This window comes from Phasianus colchicus, chromosome 20 (genome assembly GCF_987193195.1).
Source record: "Phasianus colchicus chromosome 20, bPhaCol1.hap1.1, whole genome shotgun sequence".
In the NCBI taxonomy this organism is placed as follows: domain Eukaryota; kingdom Metazoa; phylum Chordata; class Aves; order Galliformes; family Phasianidae; genus Phasianus; species Phasianus colchicus.
In genome coordinates, this window is record NC_143455.1 from 1536205 (window position 1) to 1551765 (window position 15561).

General features: G+C 46.6%; 1 protein-coding gene across 3 annotated transcripts in view; it reads left to right on the forward strand.

Annotated features, from left to right (window-relative positions):
- Positions 1 to 15561, forward strand: part of DNAH9 (dynein axonemal heavy chain 9) — a 190343-nt gene that overhangs the window by 108022 nt on the left and 66760 nt on the right. For 2 of the 3 annotated variants that reach the window (XM_031599209.2, XM_090122076.1), the window contains 5 exons: positions 4044 to 4232; positions 5517 to 5752; positions 7199 to 7321; positions 8764 to 8968; positions 13424 to 13588. In XM_031599209.2, the coding sequence (XP_031455069.2) occupies positions 4044 to 4232; positions 5517 to 5752; positions 7199 to 7321; positions 8764 to 8968; positions 13424 to 13588 (918 nt within the window). Of the gene's footprint in view, positions 1 to 4043; positions 4233 to 5516; positions 5753 to 7198; positions 7322 to 8763; positions 8969 to 11416; positions 11758 to 13423; positions 13589 to 15561 lie in introns of those variants that run through there. The other variant, XM_090122077.1, reaches the window with a different exon arrangement.

A 15561-nucleotide genomic window follows, 5' to 3' on the forward strand; every position in this document is an offset into this window, starting at 1 on the left:
AGATAGGAGACTGAGTCTGAAAGAGGCCAGTGTCAACCCTGGGCTCTTGTAAAGCAAAAAAAGATGAGCTGGGACTGTTTGCATTATGGCTTTGCCAGGGGATGAATACATACACAAACCCTGTGGAGGCTCTCCTGCTGCTCCAAAGAGCACACAGTCTAGAAACAAGTGCAACTGCAAACAAGGGAATTAAAACAAGTATCTGTCCCATTCAGAGTCTGATGCTGTAGTGTCTCTAAATGCAAAGATTTGGAAAGAGCTTTGAGTCATGCTCTCCTAATGCTGCAAATAAAGCTCGTAAATGATCTTTCTGCTGCTCCATCCATCTGAGCTCTCTTAACCCAATGCAACTGAGCCAGAAAAGCTGGAAGGACTTCACAGCCTGCTTGGTGGTGTGTGAGCCCCAAGGGCAGTGCATTCTGCAGAGCCTCCCTGGGTCCCTCCAAGCAGTGGATGCCTGCTGGGGAGCGGCTGGAGCTGCGAGCAGAGGTCAGCAAGGGAGTGCTGAGCACAGCTGTCAGTGCAGGAGAGCAGGTCATGTCAGAGCCAATGCCAGTGACTGTTTTTAAAGACCTGGTTAGAAAGCACAGCTTGCTTGTGCAGCTGTCAAAAATGGATCTATTTTGCAGTGCATGTGAGGAATTTGGATCCCAGGTTACTGTTGGGCACTGCATGCCGCCTTCTCTCTCATTTCTGGCTTTGATCTTGGAATAGATCCTGACAGCTCTTGCTGATGTGTGTTTCACTTGACATCCACAATGTGTCAGCTATGTGATGGGGCAAGAGTTAGCCTCCTAGACTTGAAACAAATGTATTTGAGGTAGTCTGAAGAAGAAACCTATGTTTACACAGGCAGTGGTTGCTTTGGATTGAAAAATGTGCCAAGTGAATGAAGACAAGACACACTTTTAAGGTACCCTGATTTTAGTTTGGCATCTCATGAACTATAGGTGATGTAAGGACGATGATCCAAGGGACCAGGGAATGTCTAGGGACCTGTGGACCAGAAAAGGGAGGTGGCTGATGGTGAGGTTTGTAAGTGGAGATGTGCTGATGTGACAGATGAGATTTAGTGATGACAAATGCAAAATAAAGCATCCACGGAAAATGAACCCTAATCATGCATTTACACTGATAGGTCTTAATTGCACTGTTGTCACTCACATAAGAGCTCTTGTGGAGAGTTCTCAGAAACAGCAGTCTAGCACATGTCTGGAGGCAGCGAGGCAAACTGAGTGTTAGGATTTGGTAGGAACAATTAGGAAACAAAAGCTAAATAATGATGATTCTATCAATCCAAATCTGTGGTGTGCCTCCATCTTGCATGCTGAACACAAACAGGCTGGCCTGTCAAAAGGCTGCAGGTAACCTAGAGAGGGTACTGGGAAGTATGTAGTATTGTCATTTCCATATACAAAATGGTTAGGGAGGAAATGATTAGGACTCTTCATTTTGGAAAAGAGAGGGTGTAGGGATGGATGTGACAGAAGCCAGTAAAATTGTGAACGGTATTGAGAGGATGAATAGGAAATGATTGTTCGCTATCCCTCATTACTAAAGAGCTACAGGTAATCAAATGAGATGAAAAGAATCCAAATGACTTCTAGGATCTGATGTAGAGGACTCCTGAGATTTCTTAAAAATATTAAAATTTACGAGACTTAATGAAGGCAACCAGGACAGTAAAAAAATCACCTCAGGAAAATATTTAGGAGTAGGTAGAGAGTCTACAAGTTTTGGAAGATCAGATGATAAAGAATTCTTCTTAGAGGAGGAGAACAAAGGGAGCTGTATGAGAACTTACCTTCAGGAGACTGGAGGAAGGACCTGGGGCTGCTTCATCTATAAAAATGTGGCTGCATGTGGTAACACGGTAAGGTTGAGAAAACAATTGAAACTGTTTGTTGAGGCTTTGGCCCGCAAGTGTAATCCCAAGCAGGACTGCTGTGACCCTAAATGTATCAGAGCAGACTTTCTTTCAAGGCTTAGGGAGTACGAGGACAGCTGAGATGGTGAAAGGCACTGTGGAAAGCCTGGCCTTTGTGAGCGGGATGGTGGTTCATGCTGATGAAAGAGGAGCTCAGCTGGAACAGGTTTAGGGGTAGCTCTGAAATATGATAATGGGTCAAAGAAAATGGTCAGCCTCCTTCTGCTCCTGGTGGGATTGGCAGTTTTCATGGGATTCTTACAGATTTGTCAAGGTAGGAAGACTACCAGAGGTATTTTTGCTGGTTTCTTTTGGTTCTTGTTGTTGGTCAGATTATTCATAAACAGTCTGAAAAAGGTGATGTCTAAGCAGGTTGCACAGATTGTCTAAAATATGAGTGCAGTAGTGATGAAAACTACAAAGAACTGTAAAAATGATACCCAGTGGTGGAGATGTGAGGTGCAGTGCACATAAATGCAAAGTGATGCTGAGCTCGTTATTGTCATTCAGGAATTTGTGGTTGGCCACCCTGCACATAGCAGGGGGTTGAAACTCAGTGATCATTGTGGTCCATTTCAACCCAGACCATTCTATGGTTCTGTGATTGAATTAAACAGTGGAACTAAGAGTTCTGTGAGTGTGCGAGCTCTGTGCTCCCATGGGGGAAAGAAATAACACCCAAAACCCGAGCTGAAATTGGATGTTAGCAATTATTAGGAAAAGAAGAGAACAAAACGGAAAAAAAAAATAATCACAATCTTAACTATATAAATCCATTCCAAATAAATCCTGAGCATGAAGCTATACCTCCAGCCCCTCTGCTGTACCTCAAAGGATGAAGCGGAATTGGAAATGGTGCAGGGAAAGTAACAACAAAAAGAAACCGGAGGATAAAGATTACATCATTCGGTAAAGATAAAGATTGCAAGGACAATCAAAAGGCTTCTGTTTGAGGAATTATTGAATAGACTTAAAGCTCTTCAACCTCAAAAGTAGACAGCAGAGGGGATATCAAGGGCTTGAAATCATGAGTGGTACGGAGAAGGTGAAGCAGGCGTGATTGTTCGGTGTTTTTCCACTGTGAGAGCAGATTTTAGCAGTTGAAAAGGTCAGGCAGCGCATAAAGGGATGTACTTTTTTTTTTTTCTACAGAAAGCATAGCTGAACTGTGGTTCTCTGAGCTCCAAGATGCTGCAGGTGCCGAAAGGTTGGTTGGCATCCGTGACACCTTGGTAATGAAGGAAAAAGTCATCAGTGGCTATTAAGACAAAGATAGAAACTCTGTTTCAAAATGTTCTTATTCCTCCGTTTGTGGGAGGCTGGGTAATGGTATCAGTTCTTACCTGGTGGTCATTTGTAGAGTCTTGTAGAGTCACCTGCTCGGGGCTGCTGTCAGCAGACAAGGGGCTGAAGGGGCAGAGTCCGACCGAGCTGCGGCTGTTCCTCCCATTGTGTATTTTGGAGAGGAATGAGATGAACTCGTCTGGCCTAGCCAAGCAGAGCACATCCCCTAGAAAATCCTGCTGTCTGATAGAGCATCATGTGATAACCATGAGGGTGGAAGGAGAGGTCCTTTGAAAAGATGGCTTATCCATTGGGTGCTCATGAAAACTGTCTCCTGGACTGGACATTGTGGGAAAGGATAATGTAGACCCAACGGCGTTGGGATGAAGGCAAAATGCCACCTGCCATCCTCATGAGTTGTGTGGGACAGCTCAGTGTTGTGGCTGTTGGAGGAGAGTCTCTGAGTGAGAGGGAGTGTAATGAGGTGTGAATCTGTGACATGCAGGCAATTAAGCAATTCACAGTTGATGGGCTGCCAGAGAATCCTTATATGGATTCTGCTGGGAATGGATGAGGATCAATCCACTGGGTGATGGATTGTCCCGTTATGAATTTAGAACAGGTCTGGAGCAGCAACTGGGACTCAAGTGCAGAACCAGACTTTTTCACAGAGCAGGAAGAGTTGAGCAAAGTAACTGTTGGGTATTTCCTATGCTGGTTTTAAATCTTAGGAAATGACATTTGAAGTTAGGGACAACGTATGGATGCAGTCAAATCCTTAGGTATTGCTAAAGAGGCATTGTAACAATGAATGTGATTTGGGAAATTGCAGGTTGGAGGACTGGCTTCTGAGAATGTGAGATGGGCCGAAGCCGTGAAGGACTTCAGACGGCAGCAGAGCACGTTGTGTGGAGATGTCCTGCTGATTACAGCGTTTGTCTCCTACCTGGGGTACTTCACCAGGAAATACCGACAAGACCTCATGGATAAAGTCTGGAAGCCATATCTGCAGCAGTTAGAAGTAAGCCCTGCTTTCTCTGAAAAGCAGTTGTCACGGGGCATAGCATGGCCATGAATTGTTGCCCATGGGGTATCCTCCAAATAAGTAGCACCCCTCTGCCTCATCAAGTTGCACTGAGGATCAAGTCATAGCCATGCTTGTTTCCTCTCTGGGGAAGACACTGTGGTCTCCTTGCATCATGCAGGTGATTTTGTTCCTCTGTGGACAGTGGAGAAGCCGCAGAGCAGCATCCCAAACATGGAGACCAGTGTCAGTTTGTGCAGCAGTAAGGGCAGCTAGAGAGGAGATAGTATGGCAGAGAGGCTGCTTGAAAGAGACAGAGCTCACTGCCAGCACTTTGGTAGGCTTGGAGAGACTCCAGATGGTACCTCATGTAAGATAGGAGCTCTATTCGTGCTGGCCATGCCTCTCAGCTCCTGAGCTTCACCCACGTCTTGGTGTTCTGAGCAAATGGCCATCGTGCTTCAGACTTGGTAATATTTCACTGATTTCCTACTAGGTACTTAATACATCAATAAATTAACATGTGCTCGGTCTCCTGCAAGACTGAGCTTTTGCACATCATTACCTAACTGGATGTTACAAACCCTGGTGAAATGCCAAGAGGCTTTTATGTAAGGTCACAACTTGCAGTGGTGCCCAAATCAAAAGCTGAGAAAATGAGCAAGTTCCTTAGGATGAGAGAGGAAAACAAATCATCCTGTGTTCTTTAATACTAAACCAAAAGCTTGGTTAAGAAAGGAAATGTTCCAAAAAGGGCCTGACTTGGTGCTTAGAGATTTCACATAAGTTGGCTCTATTTCCATTTGAAAATTAACGACCCTTCCTGTGCAGATAACTGGCGCAGATAACTTTCTAGTTATGGCACCCAGAAGCGGCCTCCCATGTCAGAGAAGTGTTTCTGGAACTGCAGATGCCGTTTTTCAACACAACAGCGGTCTGATGAGGGTGTTAATTATATTCTTCTAAGCTGTCATCTCAGAGCGCTGATACACAGCAGTGTGGTCTGATCGTGGCTGGGTGGGCTGCAGCTTTTCAGGGCTCTCAGCACTCTGCAGGCAAAAATCTCTGGGATCCATGCATAATTTACATTCATTCACAACGGGAGTGGAAAACACTTAATATTAGATCAAAACTACCCCATAGAATGGTAAAACACTGATAAACAAAACTTCTCAGTTTTTAATTAAGCTAAATTTGCTTGAATTGTTTTGCTCGCTCATCTCTGTGTGTTGCAAGCCGTGCTCACTGCCTTGTGCTGACACACTTCTCCTTTCCCCCCAGGTGCCCATCCCTGTAACTCCATCCCTAGACCCTCTGACCATGCTGACAGATGATGCTGACATTGCAGCTTGGCAGAATGAGGGGCTGCCAGCCGACCGGATGTCCACTGAAAATGCCACCATTCTCACCAACTGTGAGCGCTGGCCCCTCCTGGTGGATCCCCAGCTGCAAGGAATCAAATGGATCAAAGCAAAGTATGGCGAAGACCTGCGGGTGATCCGAATTGGGCAGAAGGGGTAAGCATCAGCTGTGTCACATAACAGTACCTTTCCGTGGCTACCTGCCCTTATACTTGATGAGCGGTGTATGTTTATCTGCAGCCATCTGAGCCCATTACATTGAAGGGAAACCCTCAAAAATATTTGTGCAGGAGCTGCTAATTCATTACCAAAATGATAGAGATTCCTCATTAAATAGAGGGTCTGCTTAGTGCTTGGCCAAGTTACCATAGGAACCCCTCAGAAACGGAGATTGAAAAGAGCATTGTGCTGGAGGCTGAGTGATGCACAGGACTATGCCATCCTCCCTCAGGCTCATGTCATGTTGTGTCCTGACTCAGTTTCACCATGAGTGAACCTTCCTACAACTTGGAAGAAGGCAAAGGTGAAGCTGGTGTGAGGGTTGCCACCCAGCTGGGCTAAGTCTGTTCAGTGTTGGCACCAGCTGGGACAGTCTTACCATAGCACCTCTGCCTTCTTCTGGATACATCTTTTTTGGGAAGGCTTTTTGACTCCTGGCTTTTGTCTCTGGTCAGATAACCATTTCCTGTTATATCAGCTTGTACCCACTAGTGGGGACTCCCAGCTGGGAAGGAATAGACCAAGAGTCAGATCCCTGCTTGGATGCTAACTCTGAGATTTTTGTCTCTTTATACGTTATTTTGCACTGGCAGTAGCTGAGAGTGACCCAAGAGCTCAGTGCTTGTTTGGAGATATTTGGCTTTGCTGGTACTGGAGCATTGATCTATCTCTGCTTTTATCATAGAAAATAACAAGAATTTATTAGATTTGCTCTCATGTGGGCTGAGAAGACATTTGGAAACAGTGGTATTTTTCATTAGAGCAAATTTCTGTTTCCTGGCCAACCAGGTCACTATACCTTTCAGTTATTCAAAGGGGAAAAGTAAGGATGCTAGAGAAGGCATGTGCATACAAACCTCCAGGAGGAACAGATCCTGTAACATTCATATGCTGCCACTGCAGACATTTGTGCATCTCTTTTTCCCTTCCTGACCACATACATAGCTGGCAGATACCTTGAGAGGGGAGTCAGACATTGCCTAGGGGCCCAATTCCCTTGTGAGGAAGCCCAAGTCCCACTGTCCTAAACTCTGTCCCTGTCCCCAGAGCACAGCAAGGATGCAGCCTGCTCTTCTTGTTTTTATGCAAGGTTAACTGCACCAGTGGCTTCTAGGGGAAAACAAACTACTTGCAAAAAGACCTCATAGTCTGACCCATCTTTTCTTGGGAAAGAAGATGCAGCTGTTACTGCTTGTCCTCTCTCCCTCCTGGGCCACTTTCAGCATCACATAGTGTCACCCTCTTCTTCTCTGCCATTTTCTGACACGTGCATGTAGTTAATCACAGCAGGAGCATCCATCTGTCTCCTGGTGGCCTCCTTGCTGCGATGCATTTCAGCCAGCCCCAGCCTTGCTGTACTGGGTGCTAATGCTGTCTCCACAGGTATCTGGACACAATGGAACGAGCCCTGGCTGCAGGAGAACTGGTTCTGATTGAAAACCTGGAGGAGTCCGTGGATCCAGTTCTGGGGCCATTACTGGGGCGAGAAACAATCAAGAAAGGAAGGTGAGCTTTGGGATGGCTCTGTGGGCTTCCATTTCTACCCTTTTCCTGGTGAGTGTGCTTTGTGTTGCTGTGCTCTCCTTTCCTGACCTCATATAGTATGCTTGTCTGTGGCAGCACTAACATCTTCCCTTCAAGAGTGTTTAAATCAGGCAATCACAGGTCATTCACTCATAGGATGAAATAAATCTGGATTTTTCATTTAGCTGGACAGCACTGTTCAAAGCTCACGTGAAAGTGAGACCTGCGATCCTCCTCTGGGTTGGGTGACCTTGGTGTCTGTAATTGGCTATCCTGATGCTGGATTATGACCAAAATAGCTATGGCTGTTATGAAGAAAAGGTAACCTTGGATTTTAGCAAACACTGTGCATCCTTTGTGATTACAGCTGCAGATGTATACATTAGGAATATGTATGTGATTCTAATGAGGGCAGGTTCTTGGTGGCACTGCCTACCTCCTCACACTGCAGCAGGAAACGACAGAAATCTGGCTGGACTCCGAATCTCATCTTCCTTCGGTTCCATGGGGACTGTTTTTGTACTTAACCATGGGCTTTGTGTTTTCCAGCACCTGTGTCAGTCCCAGTCCTTTGTGGCTGACCCTACAGACAGCTGCTGGTGGTTCCAGGGCAAGAAGTGGAGGCTCTGCTGGGTTCTGCCAAGAGCTGCTTGTGCTGGGTGTTCTCTCTCTGCCTCTGTTTTCCAGCCGTAAAAACAACAGAGGTAGACAAGAAGAGACTTAGGGGACTGATGTTTGACTGGAGAGTGTATTCAAATTCCTGTGGTGACACCACTGCTTCCACTGCAGCCCATCTGCATCCCTGGAAGTATCGCTGTCCCCCCATGCATTTCCTGTTCCCCTTTTCCTCTAGTTCCTGTGGGCATTATTAGATCTGTGTTCAGAACAACCATTCCCTGAAGTTCAGCCTCCCAGCTCTCTGAATTTTGTATTGGATGGAATGAGAGATAGCTGAGCTCTCTCAAGCAGAGCTTCCTCCCAAGAATGGTACTGAGCTGCTCCCTGTACCCAGCCTTGCTGCTCAGTGCCACCAGAGGCAGCCTGGTTTGAGCAGCACACCAGGCAGTTGTGGCTGTAGCTAATCAAAATCTCTGTGCTGTGAGGCTTTTCCTGCATGTTGCACCTTTGTGAAGAGTACAGTCTTCCATTAAAAGCATGGAAAGCTCCTGGTTCCAACTGCCCATCCCAATGCTGGAAACTGTGAGCTTTCTCAAATGCACTCCAAAATTGAGGAGCGGTGCTCTGGGGTTTTTACCTTAAATCAGAAGTGTTTCAAATGTGTCCATCTTAATTTTTTTTTGCTCTAAAAGTGATTTCTGTATGGAGACTGCAGAGTCCATTTCTGGTGGGTTCTGCTGGCTGGTGCCACCATTTGTCCCGGAATGAATGTGCAGCCATATGCACTCCTTTTGCTCCAATTTCAGGTACATTAAGATTGGGGACAAGGAGTGCGAATTCAACCCTGCCTTTCGTCTGATCCTGCACACGAAGCTGGCAAACCCCCACTTCCAGCCCGAGCTGCAGGCACAGTGCACCCTCATCAACTTCACCGTCACGCGGGACGGCCTCGAGGAGCAGCTGCTGGCGGCGGTGGTCAGTGCGGAGCGGCCCGACCTGGAGCAGCTCAAGGTGGGCAGGATATGATGAAAAATAATATAAATATTTTTAGACAAATAGCATTTCACATTTAAAGGCAGAGAGGTTGCTGAGCACCTCATAAGGTCAGATTTCCCTCGTGGAATCATAGAATGGTTTGAGTTGGGAGGGAGCCCTAAGGGTCATCCAGTGCAGCTCCCTGCACTGAGCAGGGACACCTGTAGCTCCGTCACAGACCCTCCAGCCTGGCCTTGGTTGTCTGCAGGGACGGGGCACCACCACCTCTGGGCAACCTGTGCCACTGCCTGTAGTGTGAAAAACTTCAATCTACATCTCCCCTTTTTTTGTTCGAAATCATTTCCCTTTGCCCTATCACAGCAGACCCTACAGAAGTGTCTGTACCCTTCTTTCTCACAGCCCCTTTAGATAGTGAAAGACTGCTCTCAGCCCTCCCCGGAGCCTTCTCTTCTGCAGGCTGCACAGTCCCATTTCTCACAACCTGTCTCAGATGATAAGTGTTGAGGGAGAAGTGATTTTCTGCTACTTTTTGTTTTCTTGGTATTTTTGGGAGCACTTAGACTGCAATTTCAAGCCTTTTTCTCCAAAAATGTGGGTAGAAAACTATTTTTCCTACTCTTCTTCTAAATGGAAGCAGGTTCCCATTATGACATTTTTCTCCATCTTTCACTCTTACTTTGGAGGTAGGATTAATCTCACTTAATTTTAGGCATTTGTGTCCCACTGTAAATGTTGTGAGGCTGATAACTAAGTTTTTCTGTTCTGGTTCTTATTCACTCTTGTTTGTAAATGGCCAAAATGTTTTCTCTCTTTTTGCATTTAAATAAATATTGCTTCTGCCTCATTTTAAAGAAAAGCCTTGTTGCTAATGGCACATTTAGTGATATACTGGATATGTATAATGCTGAATATTTACTGAGAGTCAGAATGAATTTAGTGCACATATTCGGTCAGGCCAGGCCACTTCTGTAATCATCTTTTCTTTAATGAGATTCTAAACTACGTTATCCATGCAGCCTTAACGATGCATTTCATTTGAAACGGGCTCATGCACTAACGAGCCAAAAGATGGCATAAAGAATACGTAATGACCACAATTAATGTGTGAGCTGTGGCTATCTTGTGGGAGCCCAACCCACAATACCTGCAGCCTGGGGACCGTGGGCAGCTCCTGCTGCTGCTGGGCACTGTATGGGGTGACCCACAGCAAAGAGAGATCGCTGACTGCTGCACTGGGGGCAGCAGCACTGCTGGTAATGGCTGCTGTCACAAGGAGAGAGACTGATTCCATGTCATAGATCTGGTTGCCCAGGGCCTTATCCATCCTTACCTCGAGAGTCTCCAGGGATGGGGCACCCACCACATCTCTGAGCACCCTGTTTCAGTGTCTCACTACCCTCACTGTAAAAGACTTTTTCCTTATATCCAACCTAAATCTCCCATCTTTAAGTTTGAAAGCATTTTCCTTGTTCTGTCACAGCAGTCCCTGTGGGAAGAGTCTGTCCCTTTCTTTCCTGTAGCTCTCCTTTAGATACTGACATGCTGCTCTTGGGTCTCCCCAGGCCCTTCTCTTCTCCAGGCTGAACAGCCCCATCTCTTTCAGCCTGTCCTTGTAGAGAAGGTGTTGCATTCCTGGGATAATTTTTGTGGCCTTTCTCTGGACATACTCCAACAGCTTCATGTCTTTCCTGTACTGAGGACTCCACACCTGGATGCAGTCTCCAGGTGAGGCCTCACAGTGCAGAGCAATGGGTAGGATCACCTCCCTGTCCCTTCTGACCATGATGCTTTGGATACAGTGCAGGATAGGGTTGGCTTTCTAGGCTGCGAGGGCGCATTGCTGGCCCAGCTGTCATCCATCAATACCCTCAGGTTCTTTTTGGCAGGGCTACACTCAATCCTTTCATCCCCCAGCTTGTTTTGGTAGTAGATACTGCCTCAACCCAGGTGCAGACCTTGCATTTGGATTTGTTAAACTTCATGAGGTTCACCTGGGCCCACTGCTCAGCCTATCTGCAGATTGGTGTGGGATGTAATTTTCCTGGTAAGAATATTTAAGCTTATTTCTCCCTTTCCCCTCTGTATCCATTCCTCTCTCCCTATTTCATTCACTGACATTAAAAAGCTGTTGTCTGAGAGCTATGGGGAATTCCCTGAGTACAGGTGTGTACTTTGGTGTTTCCCAAAGGAGAGGGCCATTCTCCACGTGTGCTCTCAGCAGTCACTGCTGTGTTCCAGGTCTTGTTCCAGACCATGCAGGTTGGTAACAAGTCCTGCACCAGGCCTATAGCCCAGGTGAGCTGCAGGAACAAAACAGTAAGTGCTTCCAGCATCACCTGCTTCCTAAAGCAGCACTGTTATGTGTCAGCTGTGAAATAGCAGATAATGAGCTCCACTGCAGGAATAGGAAATGATGACCTTGCTCCTGCTGAAAACAATAGCATGAGAGAGCTGCAACGGATGCAAGCTTTTGTGGGAAATACAGCATTGTGTGCCCTTCTGAGGGTGCTTTTCAGACACTGCGTGGTGATTACAAGCTATTGGAGCAAAAGTCACACGCGGCCTCATTAGGAGCAGCAGGCTTGCAGGCCGTGGTCTGCAGTAATAGCTTGCAAAATGTCATTTTTCAAGGCATGCTATGCTTGAATGACAGGAGCTTACAGAATTATCTGTGTTAGTTTAAGACGTGCTTCAGGACTTGTGAAATATTTACCACCTGTGTGCAAGGCCTAAGGAGCAGGCCTTTGAGAACAGCCCTGCTGCAGGAATAACGGCACGCATCGGTGTCACTGCTGCATCCTCAGGTTGGCACTGACACGAAGCGAGTGTGTGTGAAGCAAGTGTGTGAAATCTCAGGCCAAATATTGAAAGATGACTTATTAATGGGAGAGTTAGTTAATCTGCTGAAAAACCTTTGGTAATGGAGCAAATACTACTCGGTTCTGTCGCTTAAATGAAGTGTGGGGATTTAAAACTCTGTATAACAGAGTAATGTTTTATGTACACAGTCAAGCTAGCGGTTGGCTCAGTTTTTGTAGGGAATAGCCACCAGGCTTGTATCTTCACAGCATCCAAATCGGATGCATGGCTGTGCCACAACATGTTTTCTGGTCTGATGCTCAGAATAAGTGCTCAGACAGGGGAAGTTTAACTGAGACAGGGGAGGTTTAGGTTAGATATTAGGAGGAAGTTTTTCACCCAGAGGTGGTGAGGCACTCGAACAGGTTGCCCAAGGAGGTTGTGGATGCCCCATCCCTGCAGGCATTCAAGGCCAGGCTGGATGTGGCTCTGGGCAGCCTGGTCTGCTGGTTGGCAACTCTGCATGTAGGTGGGGGTTGGAACTGGATGAGCATTGTGCTCCTTTTCAACCCAGGCCATTCTATGATTCTACAGTAAGTGTTTGCAAAAGGACCACATAGTGCCATGACATGGTGCACCTGAAATCCGGGAAAGATGCTATTTCCCTGAGCAAGCACTTGGATTAGTGCAGTCACATTTCTCAGGAGGAACTCCATTCTGGAGGAGAAGTTCAGAAAGAAGCTATGAGAGATGAGTCTCTGTTTCTGTGATGAGCAGTGTCAGTTAGTGGGATCTGTGCAGAAAAGGGAAGTGCAAGTGGCTGGGGAGAGCCAAGGAGCATTATTTCACAGAAACAGTAGAATTCAGGTCAGTCCTTGTGACAAAATGGTTGCTGCTGGTCTCTATCTGCTTGGCCACCTTAGCATTGTCTTTGCAAACCCTTTGCCATGGGGACTGTCCTGGTGTGCACAGCTTCTAGCACTGCTGGCTGGTGGTCTGAGGGAGACCCTGGGCACAGAGTACAAATGGGAGCAGCAATTGAGTGAGAGTGAGTTTCCTTTCCATTTTGATCCCAAGATGAGTATGCTCATCTTGCACCCTCTGCACTCTAGTGAGCCTGCTGATGTTCTCCCCATCCACGTTTAATCACTTGGTTCCCATTGCTAGTGGTACTGGTGTTGACCTGCAGTGGGAAAGGCAAAGGTTAACAGCAGTGAGTTGTATCTATTGATACCTAGGCTTGCTCCAGAGGAACTATCCATGCTGACGTAAGCTTTAAGACAGAGATACAGGATGTGTGTTTCAGATTGATGGATGGCAACCCAGCCCACAGCAGGGGACTGGAACCAGATGATCATTAAGGTTCTTTCCAACCCAAACCATTCTATAATTCTGTGATTCTTTGAGACAGAAGCTGAAAGTCTTTTCCTTTCTTATTTCCAACAGTTTAATACTTTCCGAGTGGAAGGGCTGAGTTCTCCTGGTGCTTTCTGTGCTTCCTTGCCTGAATCAGTGGCATGGAGAATTCCCAGAGCTGTTCATATGCAGGAATCAAAGCAGGAATAATCAATGCTGGACTGTGGCAACAGTCACTTAGAAACCTGTTCCCCTGTGAAGGTGGTTAATCCTGCGTGTTTTGTGCCTAAGACTTTATTAATTGCTTATTTGCAGTCAGATCTCACAAAGCAACAGAATGGATTCAAAATCACCCTGAAAACGTTAGAGGACAACTTGTTGTCTCGTCTGTCGTCGGCATCTGGGAACTTCCTGGGAGACACAGCATTGGTGGAGAACTTGGAGACCACTAAACAGACAGCAGCAGAAATTGAAGAAAAGGTAAAATGACAGTGATAGCTCAGAGGAAATTGTGTGAGATGTGTTCTTTAAGGATTTGTGGGTGAAACACAGCTTCTTTGAAATGCTGGGCTTTTCTTCTGCTGAGTAGTGAAGAGAAAGTGATATAAATTGAAGTGCTCTTCATTCTGGCCAGCTTCAAGCCGTTCAGTTCTTTGAAGCTTTTGTATGTTAAATGGCCTATTTAAGACCAATGGAAAATGGCAGTGCCTGATGTAAAGACGATAAAATTTACACACTGTATCAAGGCGGCTTTAAACTGCTCCAGCATAATTCTGAACACATCACACTTCCTCAATTAAGCTGCATTTTAGTGCTGCCAGGGGACCGCAGTCTGTTGAGTTTGTGATCTTGAGTGAATCTGCAAGAACTTGGGTATTTTGTACCCTTCCATTCCTTGGGATGTAAATCAGCTGCCAGTGTTGTCCCCTACCCGGGTCACCTTGCTGGCCACATAGGGACAGTTAAGTGCATGGTGGTTTTGCCCTTACACCAAGTAGACTCAAGAAATGCATGTATCACTGCAGCAGGACCCCTGTCTGGCTGTCCTCAGCTGCTGCCCCCCCAGCCCTCCCATCTAGGGAGCTGTTGGAGAGGGTCCAGAGGAGAGCCACAGAGATGATCAGGGGACTGGAGCACCTTCCCTATGAGGACAGGCTGAGGGAGCTGGGCTTGTTCAGCCTGGAGAAAAGAAGGCTGTGGGGTGAGCTCATTGCAGCCTTCCAGTACCTAAAGGGAGCCTACAAACTGGAGGGGAATCAACTCTTTGAAAGGGTGAGTGACAGCAAGACAAGGGGAAATGCTTTTAAGCTGAGGGAAGGGAGATTTAGGTTGGACGTCAGGGGGAAATTCTTTACAGAGAGAGTGGTGAGGTACTGGAACAGCTGCCCAGAGAGGTTGTGGATGCCCCATCCCTGGAGGTGTTCAAGGCCAGATTGGATGGGGCCCTGGGCAGCCTGGTCTAGCATTAGGTGGGATGGTTGGTGGCCCTGCATGTGGCAGGGGGGTTGGAGATTCGTGATCCTTGAGGTCCCTTCCAACCCTGGCAATTCTGTGATTCTGTGATCTGTGATCTTCACAGCCTGTGCTTGTCCTCCAGCCCATGGACATGTTGTTACCTGTGTGCTCAGGTCAGGATTAGACTGCCTCTCACTTTATGCCTCCACATTAAGAAATGAAATGATTTCTGCTAGCTGTCTGTGGGACATTCTATGCATCCAGCTTCCTAGGGATGGTGTGCTTGTGCTCCTCAAAGGGGATGCTGAAGGAATGCTTTGACACAGCAAGGTTGACATCGCATTGACATTGAATTAAGTGTTATTGAAATGCTTCTATTTCTGAACAAGTACAGGGGGGCTGAAAAGATGATCCCTGCCAACTCTGTGGCAGTGAGGATGAATTTTAGAGATTGCACCTGGTTTTGATGAGTTTGGTACCCACGTAGAAAGCTGCTTCAGGGCAATATTATAAGTCTGCTTCTCAAGTCAACCCCTACTCTGTTCTTGTTTAGCTACAGAAAAAATAACAGTCAAGATTTTCTTTCTGAGCACAGTTCTCTCCATTGTATTTATGGAAAGAAACTGTCTTCCTCTCCTCCTCTGGATATTGCATTTCTAAATTTGTTAAGCATTTTGGGATAGGGCAACTGAAAGTTAGTTGTCTGGACTATGCTGAAGGCTCCCTGCGTAGTCAGTGGAGAGATGTAGATGCTATAAGAGATGGAGTCAGGATATGGAGAAGTGTATTAGGTGTGTTCATGGCCCATGCAGATGCTTGTTTTTGCAAGAGACTCTGAAGCTGCTTTGTGAAGGAATCTGAGATGTTGCAGCCCATCATTGCTTCTGAAGGTGTGCCATGGACCCCAGCATGTGTGCTGGCTGTGTACAGCAGGGTAGTGCTCAGTCAGTGCCTCAGTGGGAAGGTTTGATGTGCTCTAGCAGCTCGGGTCCATGCCC